General features: G+C 39.7%; 1 protein-coding gene across 1 annotated transcript in view; it reads left to right on the forward strand.

Moving 5' to 3' along the window:
- Positions 1 to 1,264: 1,264 nt before the first annotated feature.
- The window catches only part of LOC140241267 (argininosuccinate synthase-like), a 42,003-nt gene continuing 16,805 nt past the window's right edge, over positions 1,265 to 26,462 (forward strand). The window contains exons 1-5 of the mRNA XM_072321016.1: positions 1,265 to 1,298; positions 1,740 to 1,915; positions 3,670 to 3,738; positions 23,089 to 23,277; positions 24,398 to 24,454. Coding sequence (XP_072177117.1) covers positions 1,781 to 1,915; positions 3,670 to 3,738; positions 23,089 to 23,277; positions 24,398 to 24,454 — 450 coding nt within the window. The 5' untranslated portion in view covers positions 1,265 to 1,298; positions 1,740 to 1,780. The remainder of the gene's footprint in view (positions 1,299 to 1,739; positions 1,916 to 3,669; positions 3,739 to 23,088; positions 23,278 to 24,397; positions 24,455 to 26,462) is intronic.

Below are 26,462 nucleotides of genomic sequence, written 5' to 3' on the forward strand. Positions count from 1 at the left end.
CACTCAACTCCAGAATAACGAGAAAACATCAAAATTATTACAGAGGGAATAAAAATGAGAAAAACAACACAACAAACAAAGCCTTAACATGGTATATATATTGACAAAATAAAGCCTTAAGCATCTTCTTCTTCTTTTTAATAAGCATACAAGGGCTCATCCCATGAAGCTCTTCAGCACTCATTGCAAGCTAAATCTCAGAAGCATTTTCCCCCAGCAAACGTATACTACCAGAGTTTTTAGTCACTGCCTACCTCCAGCATACTAAGCCGTTTTTGAATATTTTTTTGGTGATTATTGGGTACTAACATTAAACTTTTATTTTTGCCTGATATCCATGATGATGATGACAACGAAGAGGACGATCTCTGATGATGATTATCACTTTAAGCGCCATAACTCATTCTCACCACAAATCCACACAAACACATAGAAATATAACTCGTAGAATACACCATCACACACATATTAATGAATATACTATCACACAACACACACACACAAACATAGATACACACAAACACATGACCAAACACCCAAAAACAAAACAAAAGACGCCACTGCGAAAAGCTAGCAGACGACGGTTTAGTTTTTTTTTTTTTTTCGGTTATCTTGAATATGGGTCGCCAAGTGTCGCATGGTCTATTTCGTTCCGAAATCTTCTTCTTCGGTCATTATTCGTATCAGAATGGTCATTTACACAGGAAATATAGCCATTTAGTTACAAAATATAGCCATTTTGGAACAGAATGATAATCTTGGTACAAAATATAGTCAGTTTGTAAGAAAATGAACATTTCGTGGACGAAAATGACTGATTTCCTAACGAAATAAACTATGCCACATTTGGCGTCCTATACTTAAATCCTCATACACGCGCACGCATGGGCATCTTCTCGACACACACACACCAGTCAGCAGAGATTGCATCAGTCGCCTTGCGCCGTGCGTGGCGATGCCGGTCCAGGCGGGCTGGGCGCCTTTCGCTGCCCTGGGCGCAGGCACACGTCACACTCGTACTGTTGTCCACCGCCGCATTCATGGTAAGCTGAGTCTGTAGCGCGCTAGCGTGCATGCTCCCAAGGGATTGAACGCCGCGGGCTTGTTCACTACCTGCACTGCTATACTGCGTATCACTCTGGGAAGGTACTACTGGTATAGGTCGGAGCGAATCGGTGGTGGTGCGGTACAATTGTACCCCTAAATTTGAGCGGAGCGAGATATATCACCAAATCACAATATTACCAACGTTAGTAACTGCGTGGTGGGCAACGGTAAGCTACCGTTCTCTTTGTAAGGTAAGCTGAAGTTTTGTCAAGGCCACTTGCCGATAAGTATAGTAGCAGTACAGTAGCGTAAATCATGAATATGTACTCCAATGGCTGTTGAGCAGGGGCACAAATCTTAAGTTTGCTTCCCCTGGGCCCGTACAGACACATCCATATGACATCGAACACCTTCATCCTTTCGCTAGCCTCGGTTGCATGCTCAACTACCCTGCCCTGGCCTGCGCCTGGGCCAGTGTGTCGTCTACCCCAAAGTAGGCCAGTCGTCTTACTCTTTGACAAATAAAGTGCCAATCGATCGTCAACAATCGGGATGTATGCATTCTTAAAGGACTAGGTGAGTAGAACACTCATTAAAGATCAAGTGTGAAAACAATAATTCAGGTATTTGTCAAGTGAAGTCTCTAAGTCGAGTTCTCACTTTTTTTCTTTTTTCTTCCTTGACCTTGGCAGTGAAAATTTGTGAGTGTGTGAATATCAACCTCCCAGAAAAGATGGCTGAATCACCAAGCAAGAGGGCCAAGGGTAATGAGAAGGAGAGAGTTGTTCTGGCGTACAGCGGTGGTCTCGACACCTCCTGTATACTTCTCTGGCTGATTGAGCAGGGCTATGATGTCATAGCATACACGGTATGTGTTGTGATCTAAATGTAATAATTACTAGGGCCTAATATAAATATTCCAGGATTTCACTTTCACAAGACTGCCGGTTGTCTCTCTATTTAATGTAAGGAATGATGATAGCAAGCAAATAATCGACTGCAAGGGTGATGTTGATGGTACAAGATCTAACAATAATAACCGCCAAGGTGATCACGGTGATCTGCGAGGTGTCTATCAGGCCAAGCCGAAGCTCGAGGGCTGATACTTTGGACGCCTCAAGGATCACCGAGGCGATTTTAAATTGTTTATTCATGTATCCATTGCCAGAGAAAGAGGATATGATTTGCTTTATATCCCACATCGATTTACAAACTTAAGATTTGATAAAAATGTATTTCATCAACCATGCAGATTTTCATTTTATAACATTAATTGTGCTGAATGTTGCAACACAATCGGTTGTACTGTACAACCATGGTCTGCGGCATGGCGGCCGTTGAATGAACAAGACTCACCATAGATCTAAGACGATAACAAGCGATACTGATGTATCAATAATTGTGTGATGTGCGAGGATGTGTACCACTAGAACTTGATAGCTACTCATGGCCAATAGATGCGATTGATACCTTTTCAATTCCAATAGCGGGTATATAAAAAGTGCTAATGAAAAAGACTATCACATATCTGTGATAGTACTACAGCATGGATGTTGGGAGAAAAACATCTCTCGGTCACATGTTCCAAATTCAATAATCACATCATTGGTCAAACAAACTTACAATACATGAGATATAATTCCATATAGTGCTAAAAGCACCAAGAAGACCAAGGGATAAGTGATTTTATTTGCAAGCTTTCTTGACAATTATCCATATAGTATTAGTAATAATGTAGATCAGCTTAGTAGCTATGACCATTGGTACTGAATCTGAAATAAAACCCTCTGACTCCATTGTTACAATCTGGATTTCTCTCAAGCTTCCCCATATTTTTTTTCTCCATTCTTTTTGAGGTGCTTTATGAGAAAAATAAATTCATCATGTCTGTATATATCTCATGAATGCAAGGTGAGGTTCTTGACTTGTACCTGTAAGTGCCACAAAAATACATCAAACTCTTTGATAGTCCATTCAGCACCAAATGTTTTGTTATTTACCTCGAAGCTCACCCAAACGCAGTACTTTTTACTTACCCCCATCCGTAGGGTATTAAAAGTGTGTAGAGTAGTGTGTATAGGAGTTTCCTGCCTTGTCAAACATTGTTCTTGCAGCATCAGCGGAATTGAATCGAAGGAGTCAGGTATTGACTCGGTAGCATTAGAGAGCAAAGTTTTGCTCTTTAGGTGACAGTAAACAAACTTGACCTGTTTGTCTGAAGAAACTAAAGAAAAAAGGCTAATATTGTCAAGTACTTGTGTAGATATAATTCTCTTGCTGTAATCATTTCAGTTTGAAAATAAACAGGAGTTAGTAAGTTTTGTTTACAGTACATATTAGCCAAACATTGACAAGAAATGACAGTCTAACTTGCTTATTGTACACTGAATGATTGACTTTTGTGCTGGGCCAATTTTAGCGATCTTTGCATGCTGTAATCATGCAGATGAATGTATTTTGTTTGTGATGATGTTTCTCTAATATTTTACTCCTGTGATAGTTTGGTGGTGTGCAAAATTTAGGAAAATGTCCACACTGTGAAATGGTTCAGATGCGCTGTGGTATAAAAAGCAATGGAGCAGTTGTCAGTGTGCATGAAACAGAGTCATGTGTGTCTTACAGGCTGATGTTGGACAGGGAGATGACTTTGAGAAGATCCGAGCAAAGGCTACGCAGTGTGGAGCCATCAAGGTAAGCTACTGTACATACCCTCTTAGATGGCAGGTGCCATAACAAGAACCCTAGACAAACAAATGAAAAAAGAAAAGAAAAAAAAAAAGGTTACTTTTGAGAAATAGCAAGAAGGACATTCTGCTGGAACCTTTTTTGTTTGTTTGTTTGTTTTTGGTTTTTGGTTTTGTGCAAGAATATCAACTTGGAAGCTATTTTCTTGCAAAACTACACAATTTTTGTTAAAAACTAACATGTCCACCATGGTTGTTCTAGAGCTGTTAAATGAGGAATGCCTTTTAAGTAGAATGGGAATTAGTATGTCAAACATCCTTTATTTTGATTTCATTGCCCATTCTGGCAAACACATTGAGTGGATGAGATATATATTTTTGGTTGGTTGCAGGTTGAAGTCATTTGTGATAGAATAAGTCTGAATAAACCATATTATTAGTCACTTGAAATAATTTTCATCACTACAGTTCTGTTGAACAGGCAACCTTATACCCCCCCCCCCCCACACTAGTCACTTAGATGAACACCTGAGAGATTCAATGGGGAGTCAAATGGGAAACACCTGCTTGAAATGTCTTTCACACGAGCAAGTGAGCTCCCCGTTGACTTTTCTCTTGCCCGCTCTTCTGCAGTGCAACTGCAAGCTACGGCGCATGCGTGAACTGCCCGCAATATGTTGTTAGTACACTGACCTTGGCTTTTCACCTTGAGAGTTTCACAGCGATGCCTTTCATGCTATATCTTCACCCATGAGTTCTCAGGAACTCCAGCAAATTTACCAGGAATGGTTCACAGATGAGATCTTTGAAAAGTCACCTAGCATTTTACCCCAGAGTTTACCTACGATGCCTTCCATGCTATCCTAGCGTCACCCGAGAGTTTTCAGGAGATCTTGAGTGAAATTTGCTAAGCATGAAAGGGGCAGAAGTCAAGTGGGTAGGAGGTTTCTTATACATGGTGCATGATTTTGTGATGATGTGGCTTCTCCTGATTAGCATAATTATGATTTGAGAAACAGCAGTTCCCTTCTCAATTTCTTATGCTTGACTGAGTACTATATGTACTGAAACCATTACAGCATACTAATGTATTTATCCTGGATATACATGCACTGTGTTCTTGCTGTCTTTATACAGATATTTACATGTGTGTCATTTACACTGATCATACAGTGTTGTACACATGTACTTTGGAATGGCAGAATATACATTGAGATGGAGAAAATGGCAATGTACTGTTAGGCCAAAAAAAAAAAAATTGTTGCATTGGCGTAACCCGCCCGACCCTAAAAATTCCGCCGACCCCATGTTTTTTTTATTATTTTTTTTTGCTATCGATATCAAATATCTTGTTGATTGCGATTGCGATCGCACAAACCCGGAAGTGGAAACAGCTCTGGGGATATCGGATGTACGAGGGAGAGATCTAGCGCCTCGCATAAGCCTTCCTTGATCAGTACGTCATCTGTTTCCAACACGGACACGTACTCTAACAAGATTTATTCAGTGTATACGTAGCATTCAGACTGCGATGTATTGTGCACAGTTTTGCCATAGGTTTCTTGTGTGGAGAACTTACACGAATCTGTATATGTGGGACTGTAATAGAGATCACCGTGTGCGATGAAAAGATCGTACATATGGGTCAATTTGCATCTATCTTATCTAAGTCAAAATAGTAAAATATGAAGTGAAAACATTCAGGATAGGGATTTCAACATCTTTAAATTCTGTGAAGGGGTATAATTCCAGTAATATCGGCCTCATAAATGATTTGTAGAATAGATGAACACAGCACATTCGGTGCAGCAGTTGTAACTGTTTACTGAGCTGAGCACGAGTTTTACATGTAAAATGCAGGTAGCAAAAAAAAAAAAAAAAAAAAAAAAAAAAAAAAAAAAAAAAAAAAAATCCGCCCGACCGACCCTATTTGAAAATCTCATGTTACGCCAATGCAACAATTTTTTTTTTTTTTTGGGGGGGGGGGGGCCTTATTGCAGACACCTTTTCACTTCACCAGGTCCAACAGTGAATACAAATTCACGAAAACTTAGAGTATGGTACAAATTTAGACCATGGTCTAAAATAAGCGTGAAATAGGCATATCTTTCACATGCGTGTATCACTATGCATTTGTTACTGGACGTCTGTTGGCATACACAATCTGTCAGTGGTACATGGTATTTATGCAGTAATTTGCATAAATCATGGTTAAAATTTGTACCACCTTTGCGAATTCAGCCAATGGGGCTTGTTTGTAAATTCGTTTTAGAGTAACCTAGGCAACCATGCGAAAGATACATATTACATAATTATGTGACAATGCACCTCAAAACCAACAAAAAGTCGTCAGACATGATTTTGTAGTTAAGACTATATTCTGAAAGAGCAGACTTTAAGCTTTAAAATGATGTATAACTCAAATCAAATGGACTCTCCTAACCTATCGAAATATTGGAAAGAAAGCACAAACTCAGGAAAAGCGTGAACTGAGAAAAGAGGCTCTGAAGTACAGTGTCTATTCAAGCGCTTAATCTTTACCAAACCGTGCTGGCTGTGTGATGAATGGGACAAAAAAAAAAAAAAAACAGGAAGTAAACCACCAGAGTAACAACAATGAAGGGTTTATCAGATTAAACTGAAATTAAGCATGCCTCATTAACTTATTCTGTCCATAATCAATGCCAACTTTCAAAGCAGTAGCACTATCCTTTCAAAAGTTATTAGAGTTGAAAGTGAAGAGTGTGGACAAGGTTTTTTTTTTCAGAAATGAAAAAGGGATTCTAAAGACACACCTAATCACACTATTCTACCAAAAATGTTCGAGATAAAACTGCTAAAAAAACACACTTTCCTGCCCGTTTTATGGTACCAAAATTTAGCATAATGTAAAAGAAGACCTGCTCTTTCAGAAAATATGAAAAAGTCAAGTTCAGCTAGGTTGACCCATTTCACTTATTTTCAGTCCTCACGCAAAATCAGTGTGTGCGACTTTATGTTCGTTTTGAGGTGCACTGTCACATATGTCATTTGCAAAAGCTCGGGTAACATTTACATCAAATCTCATCTCGAAATCTCCTCTGAGTGTTACAGACAGACAGGAGTTTAATGTGCATGGGCATGCATAATCCTCTATAATATGAAGGTGACCCGAATAATGAAGGTTTTTAGAGATGACAGGAGTTGATACCAGTGATTTTGATCTCAGTCTGGATGTGGGATAATCTAGATTTAGGCCCTAGTCATTTCATCCGTAACAGACAGTGGTCTTGGGCAGAATGCAGTCAAAGATCGCAGGGTTTGGATTGTGTTCTGGGTTTTGTTTGTTTGTCATTTTGTTTTCCTTTTCTTTTCAGTCGATCATGCATGCTAATGGCCCTCTCTTCCAAACAACAGCTAGTGGAGGCATGATTATTAAGTTATGATACGGGGTAGTGTTAATTAAAGGAGTTGACCTTAAAATGGCCAGCCCTCCCAGCGGGGACAACATGCCTGTAGATAATATCATAACCTGGGGCAAAAACTACAGTTGTACAATTGTGACGTCATTGCTCCATACAGTGAAATCAAATGCCAGGATAAGCACAGATTTCCATGTCCAGAAATGCGAGAGAAAGAGAGAGGGAAGGGGGGGGGGGAAACACAGTTGGAAAAAGAGGAGGGGAATGAACAAATGAAAGAGAGAGAGAGCGAGAACAAGAAAAATTTAAGGACGTTTGTGGTATGAAGTGTCAAGTACGGCAATATTTATTTTCTTGATAATATTCAAAGTGTTTGCCTGAGATATCTTAATAGTTCAGAGACTTGAGTGAGTATGGATGGTAATGACTGTGTCGTGGTTTTCTGTTTATACAGCAAAGCTTGCTGTCTGAAAAATGACAGTGAGGATTTATTTTGCAAATGTCAGTACTCTACAATCAGCGCCACTCTATGCTGCATTCTGCATCTTCCCCCCTCTCTATTATAGCTATTGTTGATCTACATTATAAACTGATTGGAATTGACAGAAAATGCTGTTTAATTCAGAGTTAATCTTTAAATTGATTCACTGCAATACAAAAGGTCAATTGCCCTGTAGATTCTACTGAAGATTTGTTTAAAAAAAAGAGAGAATGTGTGAAAAGTTTACCGTGTTGAGTACGTCCTACATAATGACATATAATATCTAAAATTATTTTTCTGAAGCATATTGTCCTTGTCACAAGCAGGGGCAAATACGTAAAGGTCACATACAATTGTACTATATTTAAAAAGAATCTTGAATATGGTAAAAGTAGATTTCTGAAATTTTAACAAATTTCCACAAAATTTAATGTTGAATGGGAAGTGAAGTGTAGGAGATGTACAATAGATAGTAATTGTTCAGTACATACAGAGAATTACTGTAATTTTGTCACTTCCTGAAGCTTTGTTGAAGACATGTCATAGACCCCGTTTACAGTGCGAGGCTCGGCCGCGGCCGAGCCGCGGCCGAGCCCAGCCCCGCTTCAGTGTAAACGCGCAAAAGGCCAAATGCGAGGCCAAAATTGGCCTCGCATTTGGCCACGCTCTGGAGGTGGTCTCGGCCGTGGCCGAGCCGCGGCCGAGCCCTGCCTCTTCTTGGTGTAAACGCAAACTGGCCCAAATGCGCGGCCAATTGCGCGGCCAATTTTAGTCTGGCTTCCAAACCCTCTGCCTGTATCTTTCGCTATTCAGGATATTAACCCCCTCAACGTGGAAAACTAGTATAGTTTAAGGTGGTTTTGTCCTGCAAAGGATTTTTTCCTTCGGCAAAGGCCTTTGCCCGAACGGCGACTTCGTCGCCATGGAATTCATTTGGCAAAGGGTCTGAAAACCAGACAATACCAAATTGCGTTTGTTTACAAGCAGAGCGCCACTACGACAAAAGGTTTGAATCAAAAGCGCGGCCGAGCCCAGCAGTGTAAACGGACAAAATTGCGAGGCTCGGCCGCGCAATTGAGGCCGGACTCGGCCGCGGCCGAGCCGCGGCCGAGCCCGGCCCCGCACTGTCATATTCATTACATGTAAGTTCTTTTGTCTTTGCCATCTCAAGGTTAGCCATGTTGTCAGTTACACTTCATTGTCTTCCAAAACCTTGGTGTGTTTAGCTTGTTTATGGAATTTTACCCGCATTGACGTGGTGTGTTGAGTATTAATGAGCCCCAGAGATACATTTATGCTGTACACTACATATTCTTTGTTACCTAGAGATTAGGGCCAAGTATGTGTTGTTTTCCTCACCCCATTCATACCAACACAAAAAGTGAAGAATGGCTGAGTGAACCTGTGATCAATTCAGTATTGTCTTGTTTGTTTCTTTCCTTTGGAGGATGCACAAAGAATTTTTTGTTGTACCCTTAATAGCCGGGTTCACACGTACACCAATTAGCGGGATACAAATCTCGAGATTTGCATCGCGATCGTCATCCCGAGTTTTTTGCACGTGTGGACAGAAAAAACCCGAAAATTAGCGGGATAAGCATCGCGATGCTAATCCCAAGAAATCTTGCGCTGGTTCGTCAATTAGCGGGATAATTGGCCGCGCGCTGGTACGTGTGAACGGTCGGGATTACAATCTCGAGTTTTTACATCCCATCATGCAATGCGCACATCACAACAGCGAGGCCTCTGCGAAGAGGTCCTTCACCTCTTTGGAGCACAACAACAACAGCGCGCGAACCACACCACTGACGCGTAAAAGACAATAGACAAAGGTAAGTGCGCGCAAGCAGTGATAGAGAAGGGCGCTGTGTGACCCGGTTTGCAGGCTTTGTTGTTGTCTCTATCGGCAATTAGCGGGATAATTCGGTACGTGTGGACGCTCGCCAAATTAGCGGGATACCGATCGCGATCGCCATCCCGCTAATTTGGTACGTGTGGACGCTCGCCAAAAAACTCGGGATGAGCATCGCGATCGTCATCCCGCTAATTTGTACGTGTGAACCCGGCTAATGTTGAATGCTTCAAAGCCATTCCCCCCCCCCCCCATTCCACAATTTGTTTACCTGTATTGATTGTCATTTGTACGCGTCATCAAGATTGTTAAATATTAGAATAAACTGCGTTAATGACCAAGTTTTTTGAAATACATATTTACGAAGTATATTGTATGACAGAACCGTCTTCTTGCAACATGAGGTTGAGCTGCTATTTGTGTGTGTGTGTGTGTGTGTGTGTGTGTTTGTGTGTGTGTGTCATGCAACTCATCTGTACTCTGAAGATGGTTTCCAGACCGAAGATTTGGGTGGCTCAATACCAATCTACCCAAGAAAATGGCATTGAAGACTGAAAATAGCAAGGGGCAGAATAGAAATCCTCTACCAGGAGCTGGAAGAGAGAGAAAGAGAACCTCTCCAGGCTAGTCCCCTCCACTCCCCCCCCCCCCCCATTAATGCTTAAAGGGTGTGTACAGTTCTGGTCGAGGTGAGGATTTAGCTTTTAACATTTTGCGAGATATTCAGAAACCACTCTATGAGATGTCAAAGAGCATGCAATTCTAAAGGGTATCAAAAGTTTATTTGATGAAAATCGGTTTTGAAATGGCTGAGATATACAAAAACAAGGTGAAACAAAGAGATCCTAATAAAGTTGTGGCATGTCGCCTTTTATTATTATCACTTTTATGGATATCTAAGTCATTTCAAAATCAATTTTCATCAAATAAACGCTAAATCCTTCTTAAAATTACATGCTCTTTCATATGTTATAAGAGGTTTCTCATTATCTCACTTAGAAATGTTCAAAACATGAATCCCTTACCTCAACCAGTACTGTACAGTCCCTTTAAAGGGCAATAGCTCTATGACAGATGCCGTCTGTACATAAATCCAACCACTAATCAAACACTCCGGTGTACTTTTCTGTCCTGTGCATCTGCACCAGCTCATTTCCTCTATTTTGTGGGTGTCGGTTGCTCTATAGATTACCCCATACTTCTGGGCAAGAATTTTAATCAAGCATCTGGTCAGACACTGATCTGCTGGCGGTATTTTATGTCCATCTAGTCTCACATTAGAGACCTAGATTTCGGTGGTGTCAGGGATCCAGTGGAATTTCAGATGGCATTGGTACATGACTGTTCAAAAGCTCAGAAAATTTACTGAACATTTTAGTGGTTTCTTTTGATAAAAATGTTGATGGAAGTGGTAAATGCAAAATATTATATTTAAAAAAAAGAAACAGTAAGAATCTTTATTTATTTTGACTTGAAAAGTGAAAGATATGGATTTAATCTTGTTCTTTTGTCTGAAATCTGTAGTCATATTCATGGTGTCTGTTCATATAAATCCATTCTGGCATTCCAGTAAGGATGTCACTTTGCAGTGGACCTCAAATTGCCGAATCCTCCCTTAACAATACGTCAGCCTCATGTTGGATATCCATGTGTATCAATAGACTATCATATTTTGACGGTGGGTTACAATAACTGAAATTGGTATTAATATTTGCAGGTTGAATTGACTTGCGTGTTGTGTCAATCACAGCTAATCTCTATCTGCCCGGCATAGATGTGTGTAATTCTATGAGCGCATCCGTGCCTAGGGATGATGCTCACTCTGCCTGGCAACTCGGTGATGATGCGCGTCACTAGGATGCAGGATCATCGCTAAACCGCACTACAATATGCAGTGGTACACGTACCTTGGATAAAGAGGAGTGATGTGGATTTAGACATAAGTGCAGTCAGAGTGGAGGGAACGGTATCATAGAGTGCTCTTTATTTTTTCTCTGTGGGGAGGGGGTTCTGCAATCCTCTATACCATGATAACGTCACCTCTCATTGAAACAAATGATGAACATCCACACTATATGGCCTGAATTCACAAAGGTGGTTTAAACTTTAGACCATGGTACAAGTTTAGATCATGGTCTAAAATAAGCTTGAAATAGGCGTACCTTTGACATGCGCATATCAATGCACGTTTGCTACTGGACGTCTGTTGGCATACGCAGTCTGTCCATTGTATTTATGCAGAAGGAATTTGCATAAACCATGGTTTAAACCATGGTTTCAATAAGCCAGTTCGGAGATAGCTCGTGTGCACATGGGTACAAATGACCTTTCATTTTTCTCAGTTGGTTAGGCACTTCACTAAATTCAAAGCGACATAATGCAGCAGCTTGCCCAACATAGCAATTTATGAAACTTGTATTCTAACAAAGAATGAACCTGTGTAGATGAAGTGACCAGGATGGCTTGTCAGTCAACACTTTGGGAAGCATCTATTTCATTGTGCTGTTTTGAATACATTAACAAACTTTTTCTGTTAACATTGCCAAATACCAGGCTTGCTGTCAGGTGGATGTACTTGCAGGCACTATTTATAAGGATTCCATGAATAGTCATAGCATTACAGTTGCTTATCTCAGTGAAATTAAAAACCAGCTTGTCTCTCGGTACAAATGACCTTTTTCTGCTCATGCTCAAACTGGAACTCCGAACTGGCTTATTGTACTGCCTTCGTGAAATCAGGGCTATGGGTTTGATGGGGAAAGTCCACGATGGGAAAAGTTGTGCAGCATGCGGGACTTTTTTGATGCAGGGACCCAGTATGAACATGGGGTATGTGTATGGCAGGTATCAGCACGGACAGAAAAACAATTTCATGTACAATGCAGATTGTGACATGGCAGGGTGATACACACCTGTACTATCATGAAAAGGGCATTCAGTGTAACATTTCCAAAATATTATGTCCTGCCAAATGGAAAGTATTCTACTCTTGTGTTTAGTTTACTGGGGCAAAGTGAATTTGAGGTGCACAGCCTGGAAAAACAACATTCTAGATGTAGTTGTAACTCCACTCAGTGCTCAGTGAGGTCATGAATGTCTACCAAATGCTGCAATTAAATACTGATATCTACTTGAGTTGAAAGCTTTTCAGTATTTAATAAGTAAGTTATTGTCCTTTGTTGAAATAATTCTTCAATGAAATGTTGCTATCGTTCACTTAAACTCGTATTTTCTAAAGTATATTTCACTCAGGTATATGGTCCATGTACTTTGTATTGAAAGAAAATGGGATATAGAGATTTTAAAGAGATTAAACCACCCCCTACAAAAGAGAGAGAGAGAGAGGGAGAAGAGAATGATGTAATGGTCTGTATTAAAAGACTGTGGTCTGAGAGCTTCGTGTCTGAGTGTCTGCCTTCTTTAATTTCAGGCGTTCTTTAGATTTAACTGGAGTATTTACACAGCATTTGAGGTTGATTGTACTTTTTTTTTTCCAGTCTGCCAGTTCAAGTTGGAATTTCTTTAGTGAGCAGCGCAGAATTGTTTGTGTGTTAGAAGAAGGAAGACTGCTATACAATATTGTTTTTCTGTGCAGTGTTTAGAAAGATTTTATCTTTTTTCTTAATGGTGACGAAGAAGAATGTAAATGATCGGCATATTTTTTTTTTTCTTTCAGGACACAAAGCTTGAATGAAGTCCGATATGAATTTGATTTTGTAATAGGAAAAACAAAAGCAGAGTTTCTGAAGGCGAGACTATAGGCTGATTGCTGCTCTTCAAGAGTGCTGCCCATATTGAATGGAGAGGACAGTCTATGTAAACAAATGGCCAGGCATTAGACATAATAATGCTGGGTACTGAGGAATGGTGAATTTGATGGGACGCGTTTCGTATTGTGAGATTCTGTGTTGTTTGTCGTAATCTTTTACTTTTCAGCACCTGTCAAACTCAATGTTTCTTTTTTAGTGATGGCCGTTACACACACACAAATGCACACGTACTTCTCATCTAACTCATCTATTTGCAGTTGTGTGGAATGATTACTTCTACACTGGTCTTCTTTAAAGGGAAGTATGTGTTACAGCAGGTAGCTTGAGACCTTCTCCTAAAGTGGCTGGTTGAAAATTGGCGAGGCCATGAATGACTGTCAAGTTTCATATCTGCTCCATTGATTGATGATTCTGCCTGACTAATTACCCACAAGTGCGCAAGTGTTGTTCATTTAAAGCTACATATATTTTATAAGGTGCACTGTAAACTCTATCTGGTCAAAGCCCTAATACATCATCCCATCATGTACCTGTCTATTAATCCTTTGAGGACGAGTCCCGAGTATATCTGTGGGAAATGAGTGTTGTAGCAAAATCAGTCTACACTGTACCCTCAATGGGTTAAAGAGGACTTACTGATTCTTTCAAATCTGAGGATGATATCTATCCCTGAATATGTAGCATTCCATCATCAAGCTAATTGAATAGCTTTTTCCCGAAGGGGAGATTTCAGTTTTTTAACTCTAATAATGGTGCGTCAGTTGTAGCTATGTCGGGCACTCCTAAGGGTGACTTTCTTAGGTGTCAAGAACAACTTTTCTTATGAAGATGCACATAAAATTTGAATGGAAGTTTTGACAGTGAACAGGTGCAACTGTCAGCTCAACTGCATGCAAGCTGAAGTCACTTCTTCTGTCCAAGGAGCTTCAAACAAGACTATGGTTACATTACAAAACTAAAATATATGGCCATCAGGTAGATAGTGAGTGGGGGGGGGGGGAATCATAGGCACAACAGTTTTGTGCATTGGGAGCCATTAAGTGCAAAGGTCCTGCCCATACCCCCCCCCCCAAAAAAAAAAAAAAAAAAAAAAAAAAAACCACTTGTCAGAGTTCTCATTAGCAACAGTGTAAAACAATGGAATTTGCACAATATCATTGTACATATAGGAGGATGTAATATCTTTTTTTTTTTTTCAGTTGCTGAGCTTTTGTCTTCTAATAGCTTGATGGTGAGTATTATTGAAGCAAGTACACAGCAAGTCAACAACAGTGTACAACAGCAGAAAGAGAAATACACTTACATATCAGAGTTTGTGTCAACCTACTTTTCAAGTTAGGCCTAAAACTCACATGACTGCTCATGCGAATCTCATCTAAGGAAAACCTCATGAAATAATGATTGTTTCTTTAGGTGCATAAAATTGTATGTGAAAAATTTGTGGTTTTTCAAGGAACAATAGGCTACCATTGTTGTAAAGCACCTACATGTATCACAAATCAATGGATCTTTTCTCTACAGTGTCAGAGCAATCAGTGGGTTTGTAGACTGAAACAGACAAGTTAGAAGTCCTTTGTGTTGTGGCTTTCAGTCATTTAGAATTCAGGATTTTAGGAGAAGCATTTTTAGGATAAAATGCTTCATCCATATTTGGATAACGGATAAAATGTGTGCTATGTACACAGGTATATATGAGTACCTTTGCGCCATATTTTTAGCGAGTCTGAATTTTCACGAATCAGGACTTCCAGATGATTTTGCGAGTGGTTAAATTTGTGATCATTGAGTGCTGTACTGAACAGAGAAATGTATGTGTATGTGTGTGTCACTTTCATACTGGGATCAGAGTCATTATTCCCTTGTGTCTTTAATTTTGCACATAGCACCTGACTCGCGAAATTCACAAAAATAAAAACCTCACGAAATACATGTATTTTAATAGCGTATGCAGTATGTTAAAAAGATTAAAATGATTATGGAGACCTGCATGTTGTCTCTTTCCAGCAGCTTCAGTTATCCATGAAATATGACAAATTTGTAGTAAAATACCCCTGTGGTATACCAGGGCTGCACACTAACCCATTTTTTCTGCCGGTCCAACCTGTCTCTGTCGGACCGGTAAATGCCCCGTTTTACCATTTTTTACCGGTCCGAACAGAATATTTACCGGTCAACAACGACAACCTAAAAAAACATTAAATGACTTGCAAACTTTTTTTCTTGTTTTTTATGGACGTACCCCCTTACCCATGAACATTTTACAGATTAATATTTTTTTTTAAACTTGCATTATTCATTGCACAAGAAATAAAAAAAAAAGATGTGAAAAAATAGAATGTTTGTTTGTGAATTACAGTGTAAAATGATAATGAACAAAATCAGATTGTATCAAATGCGTTTGTGACTTTTTCTAAACATCGGCGCACGAACTTGTTGCGTAACCTGCTCTTGGTGGTCAGTTGGATTGCGACGATTTAATGAATTATTTTAGCTGTGATAATTTCTGATGCACGCGCTTCAAGGGGTTCTTTATTTTTCTCCCGATAATCTATTCGCATTGTGCATGCGTTCTTGAAAGGTACACGACATGCAGGGCCGAATTCGCAATCCTTTTTGCGCCCATTTCCACCTCAAATATTAGCGGGATTGTGACGATTTCATAGATTACTTCGGCTGTAATCTTTTATGATGCAAGCGCCAAAAGAGGTTGAAAATGTGTCCTTTATTTTTCCCGATAAACTCTTCGAATTTCGTAAGTGCGTTCCTAAAAAGATGCACCACATGGCCGAATTCATGATACTTTTTGCGCCTATTTCTACCTCAAATATCAGCGGAATTGTGGTGATTTCATGAATTACTTCGGATGTAACTTTTTGTGATGCACGCACCGGCGAGAATGGTTGAAAATGCGTTCTTTATTTTTCTCCCCATAATCTCTCCGAATTCTGTACATGCGTTCTTGAAAGGTTTACGATACGGCCGAATTCACGATCCTCTTTGCGCCTATTTCTACCTCAAATATCAGCGGGATTGCGATGATTTTATGAATAACTTCGGCTGTAATCTTTTATGATAACGCGTCAAAATGGGTTGAAAATGTGTCCTTTATTTTTCCCGGATAAACTCTTCGCATTTCGTAAATGCGTGCTTAAAAGATATACGACACGACCAAAATTCATGATTCTTTTTGCGCCTATTGTTTCCTCAAACTTCAACGGGATAGCGATGATTTCATGAATTATTATTCGGCTGTAATCTTTATGATGCACGGGCCAAAAGGGGTTGAAAATGTGTCCTGTATTTTTCTCCCAATAATCTCTTCGCATTTCGTACATGCGTATACGACACGGCTGAATTCACGATCCCTTTATCGCCTATTTCTACATTAAATATCCGAATTGTGGCAATTTCATGAATTACTTCTGATGTAATCTTTTGTGATGCACGCACCAGCTAGAATGGTTGAAAATGCGTTCTTTATTTTTCTTCTCATAATCTCTTCGCATTCCGTACATGCGTTCTTGAAAGGTATACGACACGGCCGAATTCACGATCCTTTTTGCGTCTATTTCTACCTCAAATTATCAGCGGGATTGCGATGATTTCATGTATGTCTTCGGATGCAATCTTTTATAATACACGCGCCAAAAAGGGTTGAAAATGTGTCCTTTATTTTTCCCCGATAAACTCTTCGCATTTCGTAAATGCGTTCTTAAAAGATACACGACACGGCCAAAAATCATGATTCTTTTGCGCCTATCGTTTCCTCAAACTTCAACGGGATTGCGATGATTTTATGAATTACAGATTCGGCTCTAATCTTTATGATGCACGGGCCAAAAAGGGTTTGAAAATGTGTCCTGTATTTTTCACCCAATAATCACTTCGCATTGCGTACATGCCTATACGTCACGGCCGAATTCACGATCCTTTTAGCGCCTATTTCTACATCAAATATCAGCGGGATTGCGATATGTCATTAATTATTTCGGCTGAAATCTTTTAAGATACATTCACCAGAAGGGTTGAAAATGCGTTCTTAATTTTTCTCCCGATAATTTCTTCGCATTTGTGCATGCGTTTTCAAAATTATACATTGCATGCAGGGCCGAATTCGATATTCTTTTTGCGCCTATTATTGTTTACTCAAATTCCAACGGGATTGCGAAATTTTCATGAATTACTATTCGGCTGTAATCTATATGATGCAAGCGCCAAAAGGGATGAAAATGTGTCCTTTATTTTTCTCCCGCTAATCTTTTCACATTTCGTACATGCGTTCTTAAAAGGTATACGACACGGCCGAATTCACGATCCTTTTTGCGCCTATTTCTACCTCAAATATCAGCGGGATTGTGGCGATTTCATGAATTACTTCAGATGTAGTTTTTTATGATGCACGCACCAAAAGGGTAAAATGTGTTGTTGTTTTTTTCTCCCGATAATCTCGTCGCATTTGTGCATGCGTTTTTGATAACCAACACGGCATGCAGGACTGAATTCAAGATTATTTCAAGATTATTTCCTCAAATTTCAATGGGATTGCGTTGATTTCATGAATTGTTATTCGGCTGTAATCTTTTATGATGCACTCACCAAAATGTGTCCTTTATTTTTTTTTTCTCATCTATAATCTCTTCGCATTTCGTACATAAGCTTTTGAAAGATACGACGCGGCCGGTCGAATTCATGATCCTTTTTGGGACGATTTCTACCTCAAATATGTAAGCGGGACTGCCATGATTTCATGATTTTTTTTTCCTCCCTTGATTATCTATTCACATTTTGTGCACGCGTTCTTAAAAAGTACAAGGAAGAGCCGATTTCGTGATCCTTTTTGCGCCTATCTTCATTATGAGACCATTCTGAGCGAATTGTGAAATGACTGTGTAAAATGAAAATGAACGCAATCAGATCCATTTACTGTATCGCTGAATATCAAATGTGTTTTTACTTTTTCTAAAAATCGACACAAGTAAATTAGTTCTAACATAACTGCCACGCTGCTGCGAAGCCGGAATCGGATCGATCTTGCGTTAAAAAATCATGAGTAAAATGACCCAGAAATGCGTGCGCTTCTATCAATGCTTCTTGTCTGGCATGACCACCGATCGCAAGCAAACGATTAAATCAAAGCAGTTACACTGTACATGCTCTGCATGTATTGCACTGCATGGCAGTGCGTGAGCAGCGCCAAATGCGCAAGCGAGGGCGAATAACTGGTCGACTGCTACTGCTCAAAACTAATGTATGTTTACTGTACAAAGTGCACCGGTAGACATAAACGAAATCTTGCGTAAAACTTGTTGAACAGTGCGATATCTTGCCTTCTGTTTCTCTCTGATCGGGGCTGCTCTTTTTCTTTCTACTGACCCCACCAATGCTTTTTTTTTTTTACTGGTCATGTCGGACCGGTAACTTGTGGATTTCCTGAAAAGTTACCGGTCCGACAGTGACTTTTACCGGTCTTTGACCGTCGGACCGGCGCCAGTGTGCAGCCCTGGGTATACCCTGGATGTCAAGTATTTGCATAGTTACTGCATAGGCAAGAAATTTTTCATTCAGGTTGGTTCATTGCACTGTTTGAAATAAAAATGGAAAGTATATCAGATACCATTGTGACCTAGACCCCGTTTACAGTGCATGGCCTGTAAATTGCGGGGCCAAGCCCCGCAATTCTGTCCGTATACAGTGCGGGGCTCGGCCCGGGCTTTTTATTCAAACCTTTCAATATTTTGTCGTAGTGGCGCTCTGCTTGTAAACAAACGCAATTTGGTATAGTCTGGTTTTCAGACCCTTTGCCAACTGGATTCCGTGGCGACAAAGTTGCCCTTCGGGCAAAGGCCTTTGCCTAAGGAAAAATCCTTTGCAGGACAAAACCACCTTAAACTATACTAGTTTTCAACGTTGAGGGTGTTGATATCCTGAATAGCGAAATAGTACGGGCAGAGGGTCTGGAAGCCAGACTAAATTTGGTACCGCATTTGGCCCAGTTTGTGTTTGCACCGAGTGCACCTCCAGAGCGTGGCCAAATGCGCGGCCAATTTTGGCCCCGCATTTGGCCTTTTCGCTCACTCTAAACGGGGTCCTAGAGTCTTTGACTAAAAGACACAGCTGACTTCATGCATATGTATGTGTGTATGTGTGTGTAGGAAAGTTTCTACTCGTGAGGTAGTTTAAGGCTGCGTTTATCTAAAAATTTTCTGAGGCAGAATCATGATCCTACACGCGTTTGAGGCATTGTCAGGGATAGATAAACGCAACCGTGTTTTCAAATGTGTTTAGAAATGCGGTTTTCAAACGTCTTTCGAAGGGCATTTTGAAACACGTTTGAGACCATGATCGCCGTTCTGTGAGTAGATAAACGCAATGCCGTTTTGAAATGCATTTATATCTCAAGGTCAAATCCCAGCTGTGTTTGGTTGTGCTCTCTACCCATTATTTGTGTGTGACCGATGAGGCATGTTTGGTGGTATGCAGTTGACCTTCACTTCCCGGGTCAAACGGCGCAAAGCAGCTGCGCAGTGACACCACTCGTATCGCGATTGTATGATGGTTAGATAAACGCGGCACACTGAGAATCGCGTTTCAAACCATGTATGCAAACACCGTTCCAAACGCGTTCGGAAACGTGATTCTCTCTCTCAAGTTAGATAAACGCAGCCATAGAAAGTAAGAAAGCGAGAGAGAGAGAGACAGACAGAGACAGACAGACAGACAGAAACACACAGAGAGGGAGAGAGAGAAAAAAAAAAGGATAATGATGCATGCAGAGTGGTAGTGCCATGCGACTCGTATGCATGTGGCATTCTCTCCGGGTTTAGGCACCTAAATTGCAGTGGCTATTTAGAAATCGTACGTGTTTGATTACCAAGGTAGGATAGGCTGCATTTAGCATTTCAGATGGCTCCAATTTGGGAGATTGCAGCAATCAGAAACCCTTCTTTCCCCCCCCCCCCCTTCTTTCCTTTTCTTCCTGCAGAGCTCTCTTCCTTGGTATTATTGCACGCCATAGTGGGGTTGCAGGACGTGCTGCGTTCAATTGTAGACATCAGAAGGCTTTAAAGGGACTGTACAGTGCTGGTTGAGGTGGGGATTCATGTTTTGAACATTCCTAAGTGAGAATCGAAAATAATGAGAAACCTCATATGAAATACGAAAAAGCATGTAATTTTAAGAAGGATTCAACGTTTATTTGATGAAAATTGGTTTTCAAATGGCTGAGATATCCAAAAAAGTGATTATAATAAAAGGCAACAGGCCACACCTTTTATTAGGATCTCTTTGTTTCACCTTGTTTTTGGATATCTCAGCCATTTCAAAACCGATTTTCATCAAATATACTTTTGATACCCCTTAGAATCGCATGCTCTTTGACATCTCATAGAGTTGATTCTGAATATCTTGCAAAACGTTAAAAGCTAAATCCTCACCTCGACCAGAACTGTACACACCCTTTAAATACTTTGGAATGCCATGTGAGTTGCCCTTTAGTTCTTGCTAAGGAAGGACAAACTGGTGAAAGAATAAATGTTTTGAACAAGCTCAAGGAAAACAAAAATGTTTTAGAGTAAAGTTGAACAGACAAAGGTTGGGAGTTCTACAGACGGGAGATTAAATCTCTCTCCCCCCCCCCCCCCCCCAGATTTCTGAATGTTCTGATTTCCTTGTGTACACATACTTTATGATGTGCATCCCTACAATAATGTACCATAGCAGTGCCCAACATTTAATAGCATTATTGGCCCAGTGGCCCAGGGCCACTAAAATTGATGTTGGGCCACCAAATGTCCAAAAAGGCTCCCTTCTGGTGGCCCAATCGTGCACTTGATATTCAAAATAGATTGTTATATTTCTGTTTACTTCGGGCCACTATATTCTTTTTTTGGGGGACCACCAAAATTTCAGGTTTGAAGATTTAGTGGCACAAACAGGCCATCAGAGATAATAGTCAGGGCTGAGCCCGGTGTAGTTACTGTAAAACATGATATATTCGCGGCATGATTTTTTTTGGGGAATTAGAGCCGACAGCCTTTTTTGCGGCATGAAATTGTCGCAAACTGTCACTGGCATTCAATGCATATAGTGTAGACAAGAACTTTCGCGTGCATTTTAATTTTGCGAATCTTTGGGCTCGCGAAATTCGTGAAGTTAAAATGCCCGCAAACATTCCTTGTTTTACAGTATGTGAAATCCTTAATCATTGGTTAACTTTCAGTCATTCATTCTGATGCTCTTGTACGTTCCTCTAATTCTTCAGACCTCGCTAACCTATTTTGCAGACCCTATTCATCAACCCTTTATCTCTCAAAGCCCTGATGATGTTGACCCTATTTAAAACCTTTTAATTCAATTGAAATTCAGCTATTTCTGTTGTTTGTGAGCCTTTCATTTAAAGACATGGTAGCATTGGAATACCATTGAGTGGGAAGGCTTGCCTGGCTCACTCATTCGAAAATCCTTTGAACAAATTGTGTCCACCTATAATCACTGATATCTATGCAAGATTTACACATGGAGCTGGAGAATCTCAACGGGAGTCGACAGTTTCAGATGAGTGTATGCTTCAATGCACATATTCGCAGATAGGCAGACAGGAACTCGCTGGTGATTCTGTAGCATAAAAGGCATCGTGGGTAAACTCCGGGGTAAAATGCCAGGTGACATTTCAAAAATCTTCTCCGCGAACTGTTCCAGATTTTCAACTAAGAACTCATTCACTAGAATGAAAGAAATTTCTCGCTGGTGTTCCCTGTTTGATTCCCTGTTGAATCTTTCAGGTGATCATCCACGTGTCTAACATGAAAGGGATATCAGAGGAGCATGAAGCCATGTAGAGCTCTATTAATTTATTTTGTTTCCTTTTTCTGTTGATATGCGAATGATTTTTATTTCAATCCTTTAAAGGTAGGGAATCCCATTTGCATGCCTTAAATGAAGAGTTGTATAAATACAGTGGTATGTTGAAGAGAGTATCATTTTAGAAACTCCCATAAAGTATTGAAAGTGGAAGGTAACATTTAGTACATTTTTATTGACCGTTAGATTTTGAATTGAATTTTTTTCGGGGCTCACCGTAAATTCCAGTATATTACTAGGCTACCTTTGCAGACCCATGCACTGCATGTGTGTCCATCGTGTATATTTTGTGAAGAAAGTTCATCAAAACTTACAAACATTTCTATATACATTCTTGCCACACACTCTATACAGTGTATATTATTACATCAGCTCTTATACTTTTAGATTTGTGTTTATAGGTAAAGAATACAGAAGACTGCAACAAAAAGGCTTAAGTGTGGCTGACACACAGAACTACTGAGTAGTTGAGTTTTGTGCATTATTCAAATTGTAGATAACTGTTGACTTCCAAATTTCTCAGCAGTGGCCTAAACAAGTCTCCTGAGGTTCATATTTAATGTTTTGCTGCATTTTGGGAGGTCTGTAAAAGGTATCCCCTACCTTTAAGCCACCAAACACACTCGTGTCTTTGACAGTCGTTCTGCATCCGTGCACCTAACGTTACATGATGATCTGTGATGGAAATGATCAAATATTTTGTATGTTACTATATTCTATTCAAATATAGGCAGATGTAAATGTAGGCAATGCAGCCACCCTCAGACAGAATGTCAGTGCACAACTTGTAATATCCATGAAACGAGTAATGCTCAGTCCCACATACCCATATCCATGATGGTATTTTCTATTATTTTTTCCCATGTCATGTGGCACCAAAATTCTGTAGATCTTTGTAATTAATATCTCTTAAAAAGATAATTTTGCTACCCAAACTCTGATGGACTCTATTTTTGTATGTTTCCATCGTCTTTTGTGCACATATCTTCATTAGTATGTCGTCAAAGACTTGAAGAAGGACTTTGTTGTGGAGAACATCTGGCCTGCCGTTCAAGCCAACGCCAAGTATGAGGACAGGTATCTGCTGGGAACAGCCCTGGCTAGACCCTGCATTTCCAAGGGCATCATTGAGGTTGTCAAGGAGAATGGTGCCAAGTACATCTCACATGGAGCCACAGGAAAGGTGAGATGCTCGGCTGTCAAAAAGATAAGATCTCTCTCCTGACTGTCCTTGCGAAGCGGGACATAGCAAGAATGCAGGGAATGTGTTAAAGTGTACTAATAACCTGGAGAATCAAATTTTGTGTCCAGCTAGAATATACAAAAAACAGCCATAATTCAGCTGTAATTTGATGTATCAGATCATGTCTGTATAACAATTTGACACCTGTGCTTGGGGGGTTTAAGTTCTGCTCCGCAAGTACACTGGTGTACACCGACTGATGTGTGTAAGGTCTAGCTATATCCATATGTTTACAGGAATAGTATCGAAATTTCACATCGATTGGTTAGCTGATCACATACACGCATTGCATATCACTGCCATTTGAGATGTATTTTGAAAAAAATATTGATATCTTTCGATTGAAGGAATCAGGTAATTGGTTACACTGTAGTCTATCTCAAGTCATTTTGCTTTTGTATACTCTTTAAAATTTGCATTTAAACTAAAATGAATTAAAATTGGAGGGACAAAAAAAAAGAATTGCAGAGGGCATGTGTCAAGTGTATTCTACAAATATATAGCAAACATAATACTCAGGGTATTGGTACACTTTAAAGTTTGCTCTGCCCCTCCCATACAGAATTTATTGATCATCTGCTTTCCCTTTATGTTTGTCATTTTGCCACTGATGAAGATACTGCTAGGATTGAAATCTCAGGCCCCTTTTGAATCCTATACAGGTGTAGGAAATAAAGTAGCATCAGACCAATGCCTCCCCCCCCCCTTCCCCCTAAAAGTCACTAAACTCCAAGGGTCTGAAGCCAAGACTATTCATATTAATTTCAAGTCAACAAAAGAAATTTATTAATTTGTTTTGTGTATGTCAATAGAAGACTTGTGATATGGTGACATCATCACCCCTAATATGCAAATATGGTTGTGACAAATATCACTGTTTTGCAAATACATTAACCATGTGAAACTTCAAAATTATATATCATTTTCATTTTAAGTGTGATTTTAATGAAACTGAAGTGTTGTGTTCATTTCATTTTGCTCAGTTTTATCAAACCTTTTTATTCCAACTTTTTCTTTTGCTCTTTTTTCCTAAAACTCTGCCCCTTCCCCTTCCTCCCAGGGTAATGACCAAATTCGATTTGAACTCTCCTGCTACGCACTCATGCCATCTATAGAGGTAAGTTCTCCCTTGCGTGCCAGTTTCTCATGCCAGAAAAGAAACACATTCATGATGTTTTCAAGTACAAGCTCGTAAGCTTATAGTCACGTGATGTAATGAAAAACAAATTCTACATTATAGTGCATTGACATGGTAAATTTCAAAGATAAACTCTTGCATCAGAAAGCCCCCCCCCCAAAAAAAAAAACAAAAAAAACAAAAAAAAAACCCAACAACAGAGAAATAAATGTTGAACCCAAACATGGTGTACGAAGAGCAAGTTCATCTTAAACCAAGGACACGAGACATGAGTCCCATGATAAAGTACATTGAAGATACAGTAAAAGGGGAAATTTTAGTGGTGTAGAAATTTTTGTGTGTTTCATGCAACCAGAAACTAGTGCAAAAATAAAAGCATGCAAATATTTTTACTAGCCATAACCTGTGTAATGTCTTGATTACACAGAATTAAAAAAAAAATGCAAAATTCATCTTACTCAGGGAAATGCAAAAGATCACTTGCGCGAAAATATCCACTCTGAGGTGTGTTTTTCTTCAATTGTGGACATGAGTGCCATCTAAACATCGCATCTGGCCAACTCTGCTCCAGTGGCTAACAATACAGCAGCATGATGCTCTGCTAGTCAAGCATGTAACAAAGAGGAATTATTCACCATGCCAAGTTGGGCCGACTGAAACAGAGTTGGCCAAACTCTGTGCGTGAATGGCTCTACTAGAAACCAAGGAGGTTTTTTTACATGGAGTAACAACAGTTTTATTCCCTTTGATCTCATGTTTGATGCTGCCACTAAGAAATATTTCAAGTATATGCTAAACTGGAGCTGCCTCACAGATAGGAAGACAATTGACTAGTGTCTCATTGCATGATCACCAGCCACTTTCAAAGGAAGACATTTCTTTGTGATGGTAATTACTTTTCGCTACCCCTTCTTAATAAAAGGTAGGTGGTACAGACACGAGGATGCGCGAACAGAAATTGAACAAAAAATGCTGAAATAAAGCTGAAAATTACTCGACTGGGCATATATGGGCACTAATCTGATATATCTATCAATAAAGAATTATACTTGAAGATTATTCCATATTACTTTTAATTGGGGAAATTAAGCCGAAAAGTGATAAAACCAGCTTTCCAAGATGGTACAGTTTTAAACATTTTCACATGATACAGCTCTGATTTACACTTTTGTGTAAATTTCTGGATGGAATTGACTTTTGTTTTACATGCTTTATCATTAAGTGAAATTTCATTTCATTTGTGAATAAATAGGCAAAATATGGCCAACATTATGATAACGTTCAAAATAAATCTTCAGATTGCTCAGCAAGACGGCGGCGTCGAACATCGATTATCAAAGGTACTGTGTACAAGTGCACCTGTGGAATTCTTTTGTATATCAATAGAAATCTATCTGACAACTGTTTGAATAATTACAGCCAGTTGGAACTCCATGTATAAAACCTCCTTGTAGAAAGTAACTGTTCTCCTCTGAGACCATGCATTGCACCACCAAGGGGTCATGCTCTCCTATAACAACAGGTGGTACCCAGGTGTTTTGACAAAAGAGCGCATCAATAATCAGGACTAGCGCTCTCACACAGTAGAAAAGATGTCTCCTGGTCCAGGTCTCTCTCTCTCTCTCTCTCTCTCTCTCTCTCTCTTTCAATAGGCTGGCAACAGTAAATATGTGCTTTGAATTGCAGCAGCAAATGAAAGTGCAGCATAAAAAAGAATACATTTTTAATTGCAAAAAGATTGAAAACATTCTGGCACACACTTCAATGGAGTAGTTTGTTAGTTTATGTATGCCAAATTGAAAAATAGGAAGCTAACAAGCAAGTCATGGATAGATATTAAGTCTTTAAGATGGCCTCATTTTCATTTATTTGTGATTGCCGCTTTCTGAGGAGAACAGAAATACATGAAGTTCTTAACTAAACTGTTCTTGGCATGATAATATTTCATTCAAATTTTTAGGTTGATATACAGCTTGTAATATAAGGA

This window comes from Diadema setosum, chromosome 17 (assembly GCF_964275005.1).
Source record: "Diadema setosum chromosome 17, eeDiaSeto1, whole genome shotgun sequence".
In the NCBI taxonomy this organism is placed as follows: Eukaryota; Metazoa; Echinodermata; class Echinoidea; order Diadematoida; family Diadematidae; genus Diadema; species Diadema setosum.